The sequence below is a fragment of the Artibeus jamaicensis genome, unplaced genomic scaffold, assembly GCF_021234435.1.
Source record: "Artibeus jamaicensis isolate MK-2021 breed Jamaican fruit bat unplaced genomic scaffold, CSHL_Jam_final contig_464, whole genome shotgun sequence".
Lineage (NCBI taxonomy): Eukaryota > Metazoa > Chordata > Mammalia > Chiroptera > Phyllostomidae > Artibeus > Artibeus jamaicensis.
The window spans coordinates 8742748-8760334 of record NW_026521842.1 but is presented as its reverse complement, the minus strand read 5'-3'; the positions used below and the strand labels follow the sequence as shown (position 1 = coordinate 8760334).

Here is a 17587-nt window from a genome sequence, read left to right as displayed (position 1 = left end):
CCTCGGGGGTCAGCGCGTTGTTGTCTGAGGTCTGACTGGACAGCAGGATATGTGTGAACCCCTCTTCCTTCCGCACGACAATGTCCCGAAACCGACAGTTGCTTTCATTCTGGCGGACGCTGTACCTGAGCCTCTTGTCAAAGACGTAGTCCTTCTCCGTTTCCAGCTTCCTCTTCACTGGGCTGTGCATGTTTAATCCCCCGTTGGTCAGAGCAGAGCCTTCCAAAAGCAGATAAACCAAGTGAGAAACCAAGACAGGAACAATTCTGTGAGAGATCAGGGCAAGTTCAGATGTTCACTGGAGGGGGCAGATGTAGCCGACACCCCTCGTGTGTCCTCTGTTCTGCGTGGGAAAGAGCCCAGGTCTTAGTTACTACATCTATAAATTCAGAAGAGGACAGAGAGGGCTCTCTGAGAAGGACCCCACGGGACCCTTGATTCCCCTTCCCCCAGGTCCACCTGGGAGCACCCAGCTTCTGCTCCTTTGGTCTCCAGCAAAGGGAACCACTGCTTTGAAAACTTACGGCCACAAAACAAAACAAACAAAACACCAGAAACTTTACTCATAGTCACCAAATACTGGAAGCAACCAATATGTCCTTTACTAGGCAAATGGATGAATAAATTGTGATCCATTCATATAATAGAATATTATTCAGCAACAAAAAGAAATTAGTTATCCAACCACCAAAATACATGAATGAATCTTAAAAGCGTATTGCTAAGTGAAAGAAGCTAGTCTGAAAAGGCCATGCATTGCATGGTTCCAATTACATAACATTTCAGAAAAGGTAAAAGTATAGAAACAATAAAAAGTGCCATGGTTACAGCAGGTTCAGGTGGAACAAGAAGAGGGTGGATAAGTGAAATGCAGGATTTTTTTAGGGCAGTGAAACCATTCTGTGTGACACTTTGATGATGAATACGAGACATGACGCATTTATTGAGTCCCAAAGAACTTATAGCACAGACAGTGTACCTTAGAGCATGCAAATTTTAAAAAATGAAGAAATGGGGAGATTCCCAGGGTGGAATGCAGCGTGTGATAAAAGAATCTAACTTGATTACGAATGTATGAAGCCACCTCACTGAAGGGGAAGGGGGAATGCTGACCTAGAGAACGTCAGGAATGAGGGGAGCCTGTAGCACTGCAGGCAAGGCAACCTGCACAGAAGCACTGCACTCCAGATGACGGAGCTGGTTCCCACGGAGGCAGGTAGGAGTTAAAACGTTTGACACCACGACACACGTACGCTGGAACTGAACAGTTAAGTAGATGGCAGATCGTAGGAATGAGGTTTCTCACTGTTGGAGTGAGATTTCACAGATAAGCAAGGAAAGGAGGCTAAAATAAATCATGTGATAATGATTAGAGTTGAAGACATCAATTTGAGTTCATGTTTAGCTTAATACAGTTACAGATGATTACACACAGAGGTATTTATAGATTAGTGTATGTACACAGGTTAATACAGACACGTGTCTTCTCGCTCTGTCGGTAGAAAGGGTCCAGAATCAATGACATGCCAATGGCAGCAAGCACTCCCAGGGCCCAGACCTCAGTCTCTGATACCCTCCCAATAAAAGGCACCTGGGCTCCCTGGGGAACTGGCTGATTCTAGGACTGAGGTAGGAAACCTATCAGACAGGCCTGTAGTGGCTGAAAGGAAGGAAGCACTAAAAACTGTTTCAACTGCCTTCAATGATGGGGGTATGCTAAAAGGACACAAGAGCCAACTGAAAGAGCTCCTAATGGCCAACAGTAAAACAATTTGAGCAACAAAATAAAGTAGTATCGCACTATAACTCAAAGTATAAAATCAAGATCCACGAGTCCGTAGTGACATAAATAAATGATGGAACAAATGAATAAATGGGAGAGAAGAGACAATTCTCCCATGCACAAGAATTCCAAATACTTTATGCAGACACTCTGCCTTCAAGAAGGCAGAGCATAACTCCCCACTCTCCAAGTGTGGGCTTCACAGAGTAACCGGTACAGTATAGGAGGTTGGGGGCAGGGGGCAACTAACAGTGGACAACCCTGACTGGGGCAGATGGAGAAGCCAAAGCTCCCTCAGCCAGGTGGCCAAGGTCAACATGAACAGGAATAAGGCATGGTGATGGCATGCACTCTTGATTATGATGTGAGGAGAACGGCACTCCACCCCTGGGGTCTTCCTCTCAAACACACACATGTGCCCTGGCCGGTGCGGCTCAGTTGGTTGGGTGTGATCCCGCAAAGTGAAAGGTTGCCAGTTTGATTCCCGGTCAGGGCACGTGCCTAGGTTACAGGTTCAGTCCCCAGTTGGGGTGCATCCAAGAGGCAACTGATCAATGTTTCTGTCCCGCTCTTCCTCCCTCCCTCCCTCCCTCCCTCTCTAAAAATACATAACTAAGATCTTGAAAAACACATCATGGGAGCCACGTCAAACAAATCCAAATTGAGGGACATTCTACAAAATACCTAATCAGTCCACTTCAAAACTGTGAAGATCATCGAAAACCAGGAAAGTCCGAGAAACTGTCACAGCCCAGAGGGACCGAAGGAGACATGAGGACTCGCCGTAATGTGGGACCCTGGAGAGGACTCTGGAGCAGGCAGCAGATGAAGACTACGGAACCCTGACTGATGTGTGGACTTTCACCAACAATAACGTGTCAATACTGGTTCATCAATGGTAACAAATGCCCCAGACTCATACAAGATATTAGTAATAGGGGAAGCCAGGTGTGGTTATGTACGAACTCTCTATATTATCTTCCAAATTTCTCTATAAATCAAAAACAGTTTAAAAAGTGAGTTTTATTTTAAAGACTACATTTCAATATTAAGTACTAATACGTTTTTAAAAACCCCAGCACAGTGCCAGGCAATACTGACATGCAGGCAAGTTTGAGAACCTGGCTCGGTGGTTCTTACACTTGACCGGCGTCAGGATCACCTGGAGAACTGTGAAAACCCAGCCTGCCAGGCCCACCCCACGAGGCTGCCACAGCTCCAGAGACCAGCCAAGCCAGGGGTCCCCCATCACTAGGCGGCCTCCCAAACCCAGGATGCCAAGGTGGAAGAGGCCCGGCTCAAGCCCTGTGCTCGAGTGCTGACGAAGGTCTGAAAATGGTGTTGAGTCTGGCTTTTCAGCCGGGGTCAGGGGGTGACTGTCCTGTGTGGGATGGGGGCTCACCTCAAAGGCGACCTCACTACGCTGCAATGATGGCGGAGGAAGGGGACAAGGAAAGACAGACAAGGACTTACTGTGTGCTAAGCATTGGCGCAACCTTTCATTTTGTTTTCAGCAGGGAAGGGAAAGAAGTCACCAATGGAGACTGAAATGCTGTGTCCCAACCAGGAGCTGGTCCCCAGAGGCCAAATCTGGCCCCCACGCAGAAAAATCACTGTGGACAGAGTGGAATGGTCCTGGTGGCTAATCTCAGTCAGCAGGACCAAATGAAAAACATACTCAAAGGACCCTGGATATAGTAAACACAGAACAAACGGTAGCTCTTGTTTTACAACCATTAAAGCCCGGCTCAACATCAAAGTATTCCAATAATGTTTTCTGCATGATCCTGTCTCTGCGAGGGCAGGGCCATGCTGCACACGACGCAGTCCCACACCACCCGTGCGCCAAAATTCCACAGGACTCGCTTCTTTGCATTTGGGTGGACTCAGACCCTTCTCAGCACTGGGGGTTCTGCAAGCTCAAGAACCAAGCCAAAGGGAGAGACCAGGCAATGCTCCACCGAACCCCTCCTCCCAAATGCCAGGTCCCCATCTCAGGGCACAGAGGTAGCGGTGCCTGGGTCACCCATCTGACAGCTTCTGTGAAGCCTCTTCATCCTGTACTTTTCCATTATATGAAGCAACGAGGCTTTGTCAAACACAATGCGGGTAAAATGATTCAATGAACTCTGGAAAGTAAATGCAAGCACTTCATTAAAAGGCTCTTGTAAAGGGAGCTGTTTCTTCAGGGTTAACCTCAAAACCTTCAGCTCCTTGGAAGGGCTTTCTAATTGGAGCTGGCCACCGCTTCTGCAGCAGCCCAGGCGGGATCCGTGAGGTGGTCCCGCTGGCAGGTTCTGGCGTAATGCATGCTTCCCAGGGCTGGAGAAGACCTCAGTAAAATCCTGCCCCCCAACCAAATCAAGGTGCTAATTAGCAGCTATATCAAGGAGGGGGATGTGGGAGGTACCTGTCTTGAGCAGCACTGTATGCTGTCTCTAAATATCTCGACAGTCCTATGAAACCACCATTGTGAGTCCATTTTGTGGATAAGGAAAAGTAAATAACTGGCTGGAAGTCACAAAGGTTTTAAATGGTAAAGCCAGGATTGAAGACAGCTGTTTGTCATTTGATTCATTCATTCACTCAAAGTCTATTTATCACTTCCTGTGGGCTAGCTATCATACTAGATGATGGAAATCCAAAAAAAAAAAAAAAATGGAGAAACAAGGTCCCTACCCTCACATAGCTTCCTTGGGTGTGCAGACAATAAAAAACAAACAAGTAAATTAATATCTACAATAATTATAGATGGGAAAACAATAGGGCAATGTGATAAAGAATAATGGGAAAGGCGTCTCTGTGATTTCAAAGCTTTTTTTCTATCAGGGCACTGGGCGGGAGCCTCCAGTGGTGACCTGGGAGATGCACCATCTTCTCTGACCGAGGAAGGGAGAAGAGCCTCCTTAGGGCCTGAAGTGACGTCACTGCAGCTGCATTAGACCCCGTTTCTGATTGGGAGTGGCTAAAACGGGCCCTGTGTTTTAAGAGACAGAGGAAAGGCACCCCCCCAGAGCCCAATGGAGGAACTTCACACCAAGCTGCCCTCAAGACCTGACCCTTTCTGGGGCTTCATCCCTTCCGAAAGACTGCAGCAAGCTGGCAGGGAAAGTGTCGTGGGAGACAGAACATGTCAGAAGCAGAGGGGGTTAGGGCTTTGCAGCCAAACAGCACAAACATCCCAGCCCTGTGCTGGCTAATGGGGAGAAGCTGGAGAGTCACAGGAGCTTCTTGAGCACTAGTCTCCTTGACCATTAGGTGGGGTCACTAGTCTATGCTTTTCAGGGTTGTGAGATATTTCAATTGCAGACCTGATATGGGAATTAGCAAGTGCCCAGCTCATCCTAGGCACTGCAAAATGTCAGCTGAAGGACATCAAGTCATTTCAAAGAGGAATTAACTGGTGGCTCCTTAGAGCCAGGACGTGCCTGCTCCCGGACCACACCCTCCCTCTAAGCCTGTAGCACAGACCCGGGCCAAGGCAGCGGTCCAGGCTCAGGGGACTGGCGGCTCTGCTGAGCCTGGAGGGCAGCGTGAAACCCAGTGACAGGCCAGCATTTGGGCCTCCCCTCTCATGGGCTGTTAGACTGAGTGGTTCACTCCCCTCTCTGTGCTGCCCACTTCCCGTGTGTGGAATAGGAAAAACCATTCCTGCCTCACAGAACTGTTGTAAAGTAAAATAAATGATGTGTGTGGTACATTTCTGGGACACCCCCATCACACTGCTCTCCTTCCTTCTAGTCCCTTCGAAACTTCTCACATTCCTTCCTCTGGAATACAGAGGAGGGCTGTGGTTCAGAAGGCTCTGTAACATCACGCTCTGACACAGCCCCGTGCTCCAAAACACCCAGACAAATGCTGGGCTCACCAACAAGATACTTGTCTGGGTGTGAGAGGGGGAAACATTAACAAAGCAGCGAGGGAAGCTGGAGTGCCGGGCAGGAAGTAGACTCGGGGGCAGCCAAGACCGAATTTCTCCCTCACAAGATGGGAGAGGGGACCGAGTCCCACCATGGCCTGACATCAGGGGGTGGCGTGAGGCCCCTCCGTGAAGGCACAACCACAACAGCAAACCCATGAGCTGCCCAAGGCTAAGGCTGAACTGGGAGCTCGGGGCCAGGTGGGGGCAAACACAACTCTTGGGGAGTGTGGGTGGGGAGAAAGCAAAGAATAAAAAAAGAAACTTCCTTCTTGAAATGAGCCTGTACACCAAAATTCCAAACCGTGAAGATATCTAATGCTTAGACATCTAGCCAACCGAATCAACACTTGTGACATGAATACTCCAAGTAAAATACAAATGAGTATCATGAAACGATCTGACAAGGACTTTAAAATAAGAATATTTAGAATGCTCAAAGTGAGAGATACAAGGAAAACATTCATTTAAAATAAACAAGGGATCCTCACACAAAAGCAGACAGAAAGGAAACGAGAACAGGGAAAGGTAAAGAACTAATTAAAAAGCACATGATGGATAGGGAAAAAAATAGTTGCATATCACAGAGAGAAGACAAAAGATCCCCAAACTGTAAAAATAATAAACCCTGAGGACAAAAAGACTAAAATGTCCTCCAAGAAAAAAAATGGACAGAAAATAGGAACAGAAATCCATAAATGTTACATAAAATGGCCCTTAAACATAAGAAAAGTTTTCAACTTCACTCAATGATGCAAATTAAACTCACGGTAAAAGAAATACAAATTAAAACTATACTGAGATACCATTCTACCCACTAGGTTGGCAAAAGTTCAAAAATCCCAACACTTTCTTCACTAGTGAGGATGGGGGGGGGGTCGTACATTCTCACAATGCAGCAAGGGCTGCAGAAGGGATTTGACATCTAACAAACCGTTTATGCACTTACTCTCCACCCTGCAATCTCACTCCTGGAAATTTAGCAAGAAGCTATGCCTCTCGCAGCATAAAAATATATGTGTGTAAGATTATTTTACAGCATCATTTACAATTGCAAAATATTGCAAAGTACTTAAATATGTAAGCATGGATCAGGGAACTACATTACCGTGTATCCACACAATGGAGTACTTTGCAACAGTAAAAAAAGGAATGAGACCTATCTCTATGAACTAGCAAGGAGTGATTTCCAAACATATCGTCAAGTGGAGGGACACCACATGCAAAAGTGTTTTACCTTTACTGTAAGAAAGGAGGGGAAGTAAATGCATTCCCTTATTTTTTGCAAAAAGAAACACAGGAAGAGAATACAGAAAACAATAAACTTCGTTATCCACAGCTGACTGGCAGGGAGAGCCGAGTCGAAGAAATGGGGAGAGAGGGACATTTCTTTGAGCGTATCTTTTTGCTTTAATTGTCTGAAGTATGTAAAAGCAGGTTACAAAACTAAAATGGACAAATATGGGGAAAATCAAATAGAAAGCAATTAATCATATTTCAAATGCATAACATAAGTACACAGAACGGGGGAGAATCAATACAGATAAATGTTGAATGCAATATTCTAACTAGATCTCTGCAAACGAATCTTGAATTCTTCTTACTGGGTTTGCTTTTCCTAGTGGTATGGGTGGAGCAACACCAAAGTTATTTTACGAGCAGTGTAGGGTTGAGCAAACGAGTAAATGTTATGGAGAGACAGAGTCCTCTCCATGGAAAAAGAGACATACAAATATGAAATGGGGAAGGCAAGGAATAATCCAGTGGGATTAGAATGGAAGCGGAGGTATCAGTATGAACTCATGGTTTTAAAATGATATACATTTCCTAGCTCTGTCAGCTGAGAGGGCTTAGAAGAAATAAACCTCTAATGGCAATGAGCACACTTAGATACTGGCTTCTAAATACAAATCCAACTAAAAGAAACCAGGGGTCCTCAGAAAAATGGCTGCTTCCAGGGCTGAGCCAGCAAGGAGAAAGTTGGGCTAGGAAATCTTACTGTGCCTGAAAATGAGAAAGTGGCCAGAAGAATAACCAGTCATAAGGACATAAGAGGCAGCTCTAAGGGGCCCCACAGGCAAAATCTGGGATAGTTGGAACATAAAAATAAGTAAGGGCAGTAAATGGATAATAAACTGTTGCATAAAATAAAAGGGCAGTAAATGGATAATAAACTGTTGCATAAAACTGTACTGACACTTGGTGAAATGACAGACAAATGATAGATGGATAAGGGAGAACATCATCATATTAAGTATTTCAGTGGAAATGAAATAACTAATCTTGAGAAAACACAAGACAAACCAAAAGTGAGGGACACTATATAAAATAACTGACTCGCAGTATCCAAAAACGTCAGTGTCACTGAAGACAATGAAGACCGAGCAAGTGTTCCAGATTCAAGGAGACTAAAGAGACATGACTAAAGCCATCACAGGATTCTGGACCAAATTCTATATCAGAGGAAAAATTACCTAACAATTATTATTGAGATAATAGAGAATACTGAAATATAGACCACAGATTAAATAACTATCAATGCTAAATGTCTTGAAGTTTATAACTGTACTATGTTGACTTAATAGTCTTTTCTTATAAAATACCCATACTAAATATTAAGGGGCTCAGAAAGAGAATAATTTGTATAATCACTTGCATGTAAGATATGAATGTGCATGTATGCATATATGTGAATATACTTACACACACACACATACATGTACCCACACAGAAAGAAAGCAAAGAGCAAAATGTTAAAAACTAGTAAATCTGGAAAGGAGTTCTTTACAATGTTTTCTGTATATTTGAAATTGTTTCAAAACTAAAAGTTAGATTTAAAAAACAAATAATCAGCAAGTAAGAATCAAATTAAAATTCCTACAAGGGATAATTCCAGGAAAGGGATATTTGAAGAGAAAACAGCTGAATATCTTCCAGAACTTAAAAAAAGACAAGCTCTTGCCCTGGCTGGTGTAGCTCAGTGGATTGAGCACAGGCCTGTGAAGCAAAGGCTCACCGGTTTGATTCCCAGTCAAGGCACATGCCTGGGTTGCAGGCCAGGTCCCCAGTAGGGGACACATGAGAGGCAACCACACATTGTTGTTTCTCTCCCACTCTTTCTCCTTCCCATCCCCTCTCTCTAAAAGTAAATTAAAAAAAAAAAAAGACAGGCTCTTTGTTTAAAAGAGCCTTCTGAGGATTAAGGAGGACAAAAGACAAATGATAATAAAGCTGCAGAGTGTCATGGAGGAAAGAAAAGATCTTAAAATACAGCATGGAGAGAAAAATCACATTATCTAAACGGAATGACAAACTGATAGCAAAAGCAGTGACAGTGGGGTAGATCATAAAGAAATGACCTACCACCAAACTGCTGTAACTGTAAAGTTCTTCAGCCAACAATTTTATACCCAGCTAAAAGAGCATTTAAAGGACCCAGTACATGGACATTTTCAGACACCCCCAACACTAAAAGACTTTATCTACTGCAGCCTCTAAAAGAATTATGAAGAGAAATTTCAGCAAAAAAAAGTAATTCGTGGGAAGATATGATAAAAAAAAACAAAGTTGATTTTCACAAATTCAGTAAATATAATTAGCTGCAAAAGTAATAAAAATAATGTTTGGTGTTTAACAACATTGGGCAGACAAAATGAGAAGAAGGCGCACAGGGAGAAGTTAAAGCCAAAAAGGGTCCTCCTTGCTATATTCAATGGGAGGGCATCATATTAGGAAACATTATAGTTAAGTACGGATGCTAAAATTTAAGAATAAAAATATAATTTACAGCCAGCTTCCAAACCAGCCCAGGGAGATATAAAACACATCAGCTCAATAAAAAACAGCATAAAAAGGTCAGAGAATGGGACAGGGAATAGACAAACAGAACTCTAAAAGGAAAATGCAGAACTGGAGAGAAAACCCCAATAGCATATTAATAAATCATTAATCGGAACAGATTTAACTCACATTAAAAGATAAAGGTGGTCAGATTAGACAAAAGAATCAAGGATCCAGATGTGTTGAAGATCCCCTGGGGAGAGACCCTCAGAGACAGACGAAGGCATCTCGACTCTGCCAGCAGGGGAAGAAGCCTGCCCAATCGCCCAAGAAATGACATGACTCTGCAAGTGTTAAGAAATGGCGCATGGTTGTCCATGTGCAGCAATAAAAGCCGTGTCAGGAAACATACTGCAGTTTGTAAGATAAACACAAACGCAAACCTGTTATCTGAAAAACAAGGGGGGGCTGCCCTAAGACTAGGGGTGAGCTTTCTGGGAAGACGGAAGGAGGCCACAGAGGACTGGACAGATGGGACAGATGGCAGGGCACTGCTGCCACACAGCATCATTTTCAGGAGACAGGGTTACTTCACAGAGGGCTAAGGGTCCATGCCCACGTCCTCCACCAAGCACATGTCACACCCCAGGCAGAGAAGAGCATGGAACTCCCCCTGGACAGGGAAGAAGGAAGGAAAAGCTGAGACAGGTCACTACGGGATGCTGTCCCCAGTTGAGAGATGGATTATCTGGCCAGGTCCACGCGTGCAAAGTCTTCTGTTACATGGGCAGCTGGGCTAGGAGCCGTCAACACCTGCTGAGAACCATCCGAAATGGAGACTTCCGGGGCCAGTACAACCTCAAAGTCCTCTCTCTCAATTGCTCACCATACCGCAATATTTTATTTTGTCGCGTGCTTACTGTGTGATTTACATGGCTTACCTCATCTAGTCCTAATAAAGTCCCCGTAAGACACTATTTTATCCCCACTTTACAGAAGAGAAAACCAAACCCAAAGTCACGCCACGAGGAAATGCCAGGATAGGGTTCAAACTCCATCATCTTTAAACTGGATGTTAAATTGACTCCAGCATCAAGACTCTGACATCTAACTTGGTCTCAGGCCCCCCCTGCTAGTGTCAGCTGAGAGCTGTTTGCTTTTCTTCCTAAGTTCCCAGTCTTTGCTGAAAAAGCAGGAAAAAAATTTAGTTACTACACTTGGTTCCCTCCCTGTGTTATGCACCTGCCTGATGCCCCCATGAGACTGTGGGCTCTGGGGGGACAAGCCCCAGAGCTATGCATATTGGTGTGTGCAGCACCGAGCACAGTGCCTGGAAGACGGAAACTGCTCAACAATGTGCTCAAGTGAGTGCGTGAGCGAATAACAAATGGGGGAAACTAAGCAGAGCAGCCTCATCCTACCATACACCAACCTCATCATTACCACTCCTGATGGTGCTCACCCCAGTTCCAGTCCTTTGTGTTAGTTGTATACATGAAAAAGCTGGTTTTCTGAAATCAGGTCGATCGCGCACCTAGATGGCTCTGTACTTGTATCACACGCAGCCCTCCTGCCTCACAACAGCTGGGTGAGATCTCACCTCTCAAAGTGCCAGGGGAGAGGGCACGGTGTGAGTGCTCCGAAGTTTCCTTCCCTTGCGAAGAAAATAGTAACACCTTTGGTGGTCTGAGCCTTCAGAACACAGAAGGAAGAAGTCATAACACCCTGAAACGCTCCTCCCCTCTCACTCCCATCCTTCCCCCTGCAGCTCTGCCGTGAACTGCTCAGGGATTCTTGCAGAGCAGCTCACCCCTCTTCTCCTGGCTGTTCGTACATCTTCCTTTTTCTTTGCAGTCTTTACAGTGCAAGTAATCATTCTGCAGGATAATTATCTTGCAAATCCTGACATGTCTGACTCTTAAAGGCAAATTCTTAAAGGCAGGGGACGTGTTAGTCATTCCTACATCTTTGGAAACAGTGCACACAGAAGGGGCTCAATCACTGTCCAATAAATGAATGAGCAGATAAAAAAATAAGTGCTAGACCTATAGAGGTTCCTACCTCCCGGCCAACAGAGAGCACGAGAGTGAGCAGCTGGCGATCAGGACAAGGAAACTGCAACGAACCTGCCGCTCGCCCCTACAGAAAAACCAAGGGCCGGGCATCTCCCTTCCTGTCCCTTCTGCTCGGCATTCCAGTCCTGATCCCCATCGTGGGAAGCAGACACAATTCACAGACAGAAGTGAGGAGTGAGGGCTGGGACCACCATGAGGGCAATTCACACTGGAGCCCTCTGGCTGCAAGGCGGAGGGTTGGGTGGAAAGTAGGCCTGAAAAAGCAGAAGAGAAGACTCACTGGCTCCACAGTTGGGTAAAACCATCACTTTGCTGACTGTGGGGTTAGGGTTTTCCAGCTGCAGTTCTTAGAAAAGCGATAGTTCTTGGGCCCGAGAACCGTTTCCTAGTTTGTGGTTGACTCACCAAAGATCCCTAAAGCGTGGCGAACCGTTCTGGGAGTGCACCAAGAGGGGAAGTGCAACGGTGCAAAGTTTACGTGTCAAGACCCTTTTCTGTCCCGGCCCACTGGATTCGGCAGCTGGGGACAGCAGCTTCTTTCACCAGGAGCCAGCTGGGTAAGGCGGGATCCTCAGAGGTGGGAGAAGGGGACTAAAGTTGGGAAAAACCCCAGTCACTGCACCCACGCATGTCCTGAGAGTTCAGAGTGCCTCACCTGCACCTGAACTCGGCATTCCTCTGCTGGTCACTGTCCCAGAACTCAACTGTCCCCACAGAATCCCTGATCTCGGGGCAGAATTCAACAACAAAGCTCACATTTGCAGGTACATTTGTGAAATCTTCCTTAGCCCATGTTCACCATCATCTAGCATAACTATGCCTCCTGAGAAAATTCACGCACTACGAATTTCAAGAAAGTTTGGGTTTCAAGATTTCTTAGAATTTTTGAGAGTGATGATCATACACATCTTCTGATGCTTATTGTCAGCTGCCTGAACAGCAAAGTATGACTTTGAATGCAAAATAACCTGGTTAAAAGGACCTTTGTCCACAGGTTAAATCACGTGTTCCATGTTAAAACCCTCCTCCGCCATGCCAACCCTGAAAGCACTATGAGGCCGGAACACTGGCAGACGGACAAAGATCTCTGAGGTCTTCAAAGCATAAAGCTCCATCACTGAAAAACCATTTTCTCACTTTTCTTGCCACACTGCTCTGCTCCCAAACTCTAGCTTCTGGCCTCATCCTATTTTCCAACCTGAACCCCCACTGCTGCCCCGGAAAGTCTCATTTCCAGGACTGCTGAAGGTTCTCTGAAACTTTCTTGCTGCTGGACCGTTTGCTTCAGCTGTCCCCACGGCCCAGAACGGCGTTCCATCTACCTTCACACATGGAGTCCCCAGGGCCACCAGAGTCGCTTCTCTTCCACAAGCTGTCTCTTCCTCCCCGAGTGCCCAGGGACGGGGCACCCCTGGGCCCCTGCGGCACTCTGTCTAGGCCCTTCCTGAGTTCTCAGCAAGCTCAGCTCATTTGGGAGAACTGGGACAATATGATCCCTTAATTAGCTTAATTAGCTTCAAGTTCTTTGGAAGAGAGGCTAGTCATCTCTCTATCCCCAGTTCTCAGCACACAGTGGGAGCAAAGTAAATACCTCTTTGACTGAATTCTAAGGGAAAAAAAAAAATGATGTCAAAAGGCTAAGGATTAAAAAAGACTTCCCGACCATGGGATGGCTCTCTACGCATCCAGGTAGCAGCAGTTAAGAATACAGGCCTGGAGCTGGACCCACTGCATCTGAACCCTGGAATAACCACCCACTAACTCGGAGACCACAGCACAGGCAAGTCACTCGCCTCCATATGCCTCAGTTTCTTATCTGTAAAATGAAGAGAGAAAGAGGCCCTACCTCCTGGGATGAACGGAGTTACTACTATGCTTAGGACAGGGCGTGGCTCATCGCATGGTCTCAGGAAAGAAATGTCAGCCGTTTTGACGTGGTGTGGGAATTGTCACTATGTTTGTGTTTTTCCTATTTGTTTTCTTCCCTAAATTGTAAGCATCTTGTCCCATCCATGATCATATTCTCAGAGCAAGGCACACAGTGACTCACTTCTAGGAACACCATGCTGGCTTCTAGCAGTCATTACATGAAGAAAGCATAAACGGAGCTCACTCATGATGTCCAAAGTAGATGTTACATGTTTTCTACAAATCTTCCTACTAAAATACAGTTCCTACCACCTAGAACCCTATTCCTTCTCTTTGTCTAAACTCTGTATGTCCTTTAGGTCTCGGGTCAGATGCCGCCTCCACCTGGAAGCCCTTTCGCTCATCTCCTCACCGCAGGGGGTTCTGTACTCGCACACACGGCGCTCACACACCGTGGTGTGCTGTGAACAGGGCAAGGACAGCACCCAACAGCTACACATGACCATGGCCTTGGCACCCAGACCACACCTGGCACATACAACCGCTGAGTGCACCTGTGACCAATTATTTCTCTTTCACCACCAGGTGCTATGAGGAGTCACCGCAGGAAGCCAGACCAGCAATGGGACAGCCTGTTTAACCTCCGGGAAATCACCACCAATCACTCTTCACCAGTGTGAAGAAGTGGGAGAGAACTGAGAAAGGGGCTGAAGGTGGGAAAAGCCACCAGACTTCTGTATTACGGAAGAAGAAAGAACTAACGTAGGGACAGGAACCTCCAACTCAATACCGCTGTCACCAAGGTGGCAGGCAGCAGACTCCAGACTGACTTCCACTGAGGACAGAAGTGACGGGACCAATCATCCTGGTGCCCGGAAGCAGGGCCTCTTGAACTCTCCTTGCTGGTTTATGTAAGCAGAATAAAAATTAATATCCTAATCGTTTTTTAAAGATTTTATTTTTTGAGACGGGGAAGGGAGGGAGGAAGCCAGAGAAATAGCAACATGAGAGAGAAACATGAATTGGCTGCCTCTTTGTAGGTGCCCCCACCGGGGACTAAACCTACAACCCAGGCATGTGCCTGATTGGGAATCCAACCAGTGACCTTTTGCTTTGCAAGACAATGCCCAACCAACTGAGCCACGCTAGGGCAATATCCTAGTGTTGATGAGAAAGCACACCTTTGAGTAAAGCAAGGCACCCACAGGAAGTATGGTCTAAGAAAAGGGGAGAAGAGAAATTAACACTCACTCAGCGCTGACTGTGACCTGGGACCCATTACTTAATCCTTTGTGGTAGGTATTGTTATTCCCATAGTACAGAGGTGAAAACTGAGGCTCCTCAACTGGTGAGACTTGTCTAGAGTCATCGACTCGGCAAGAGACAGTCTGTACTTGAATTCACAGACCCTCCATCTCCAAAGCCCACACTCGCTCTCTCCAGTTTCTTCCTCACCATGCTGCCTCCAAAGTTCAGGGCAAGTTTAAAAGAGAAACCTCCAAATTCTTTCTGTAACTGGGACTTCTATTAAGAAGTCCACTGCATCTGTTTCTTCCATAGCAAAAAAACTACACAAAATACCCCCCAAATGAAACGCGCTCTACTAAGAATGATCCTCAAAACCTTGATGGAGAGTGAAATGGGCAGGGGGCAGGGGGCGGTGGTGGAGGATGAGCCCAGGCGCTTAATTAAGAGCTGGTGAGACTGCGTGAATATTAAGGGTGGAGAAGCGTAGCAAGTCGGGCCATCATGGCAGATGGTGAAAACAACTGTCAGACAAGACAAGGGAAAGGGAATTCTTCAGCTGCTGCAAAGAGCCCTGACAAACCGTTAGCTCTCCACAACACGGTGCCAGCGGCAGGGTGAGCAAGGTGAGATCGTAAGGTAAGCCCGGGTCGGATGGCGATGCTGAGACAGTGATGGGAATATTTGACAGGTGTGGGGAGAATTCTCGGGGCGGGGGGGCCTCAGGACCCACATCTTAAGCAGGAAACACTTCTTGCTTCCTCTTGTCTATTCATTCATTCATTCCCTCCCTCTTTGGCAGGTATTTCTTAAGCACCTATTATGTGCTTGGCACTGGTAGGTGCAGAAGATACAACTGTGAGCAAAAACAGAGACCATGCCAGCCCTGGCAGAGCTCATGATCTAGTGAGGGAGGCAGTGATCATTCAAGTAATTAGTTGTAACCATTGCGAATGGAAGTGAGTGCTCTCAGTGAGGAAATTTCTGTTCTACATATGCAAACAAAACTGGAAGTGGAGCCCTGGCCAGTGTGGCTCAGTTGGTTGGAGCCTCCTGACTTGGTTGATTCAGTTCCACTCAGGGCACATACCTAGGTTGTGGGTTCAATCCCAGTCTGGGTGCGTATGGTAGGCAACCAACTGATGTTTCTCACACCAGTGTTTCTCTCTCTCTCCCTTTCTAAAAGCAATGAAAAACTGTCCTCAGGTGAGGATAAAAATATAATTAAAAAAAGAAAAGAAAACTGGAAGCTGATCTACAAGGGAGACAGGGAAGGTTTCCATGGAGGAACCACTGCTTGAGTGAGCCATGAAGGATGGGAAGAGGTCACTAGTCACACGGGGAGGGGAGGGGAGGGAGGGGAGGGGAGGGGAGGGGAGGGGAGGGGAGGGGAGGGGAGGGGAGGGGAGGGGAGGGGAGGGGAGGGGAGGGGAGGGGAGGGGAGGGGAGGGTGAGGTGCAGAACACAGGTGCAGAGCCCAGGGGACCGGAGTGGGGAAGGGTGCGAGGCAGACCTGGAGAGTGTGGGCTGCCTAAGGACTTCCTCGCCCCTTCCAGAAAGAATCCGAAACACCCTCCTACCACAGGCTCCATCTCCCCGGTTCTCAAGCCAAACCCTACCGCACAGGGAACTCCCTGCAGCTTCAGACTCCCCCGCAGGGTGGTCTAGAACTGGCTGGGCTCCTGTAGTCTTTGTGATCTGGCACCACACCCCCAGGTGCTGATCCCGGGCTCTGTGCCCCCCTCATCGCCACCCGCCCTCCCTGCCTCTTTCCTCATTCTTTCTGGCTCATGCTTTCAGACTCAGCTTGTGTATCACCTCCTCCAAGAAGCCCTCTCCTGACTCCCTTCCCAAGCTTGCTTAGGTGCCTCTGCCTTAGGTCCCTCGGTATCTTCTGCATACCTCCTTTATGGTAGAAGGTGTTTCAATGATTTGTCTAGTTCCTGTTACACAGCAGCTACCTGGTAAGCACTGGTTGAGTTAACATATATAATGAGGGACTCGTATGCAGAATATGTAAAGTGCTCTAAAAAACAAATGGGAAGATCCAAAGACAGGTAGAAAAATGGACGAATGACTGAAATAAAAATAGCTATTATTTATCTATTGTCTATCATGTGCCATGTAATATTCTAGGGGCTTTCTATGGATTAAATCACTTATTCTTTACGCCAACCCCATGAGATATGATTATTTCTGCATCTTATGAATGAAAAATTTGGCCCAGAGAAGCTAAGCAATTTGCCTGCAGCAACATGGCCAAACACCCTTGTCCACCACCATCACTGAGTGTCACCTCCTCTCCACTTGGCCCCACTGCCCTTGGGCTACCCCCAGGGACAGAAACACAAGCAGTAGGAACACGAGAAGATGCTCACCCCTGTCTGCGAACTAAAACCAAAACAACAGAGGCTGGGAAAGTGTGACAATAGCTGGCAATGCCTGGGCTGGCAACAGGATGTGTCCTTGGGAGCAGCCTAAACGTCCATCCGAGAGAGGACAATTTGTCTGCACACTAGAAAATGCTGGGCCTCTAAAAGTGGGGTGTTCTCACCACCTCCAGTCTTTACTCAGATGTCACCTTCTCGGTCAAGGCCTTGGCTGTGTGTGTGTGTGTGTGTGTGTGTGTGTGTGTGTGTCTTTTCATCTGAAGTCCAGGGGAAAATCACTCAGAACCAGAGACTCCACCTCCTGAGAGCAAGTCAGTATCTCTGGAACCACAGAAGGTGTTTCAAAAGAAAGCCCAGGGGTCCTAGCCAGAATGTTCTCAGGTCCCAGGGAAAGGTTTGCTGGTTTGAACCTAAATCCCGGAAGTGCATTCTTCCCTTTATAAAATGAGTCACAGACCCCTGACAGCTTCAGCACCACCAGTCCGGACCCCATACCCCAACTCCTCCCCTTGGTGTTTATCTCAAC

General features: G+C 46.6%; 1 protein-coding gene across 1 annotated transcript in view; it reads right to left on the bottom strand.

Annotated features, from left to right (window-relative positions):
• The window catches only part of CDYL2 (chromodomain Y like 2), a 171160-nt gene that overhangs the window by 28254 nt on the left and 125319 nt on the right, over window positions 1-17587 (bottom strand). The window contains exon 3 of the mRNA XM_037145184.2: window positions 2-219. Within this exon, the coding sequence (XP_037001079.1) occupies window positions 2-219 (218 nt within the window). The remainder of the gene's footprint in view (window position 1; window positions 220-17587) is intronic.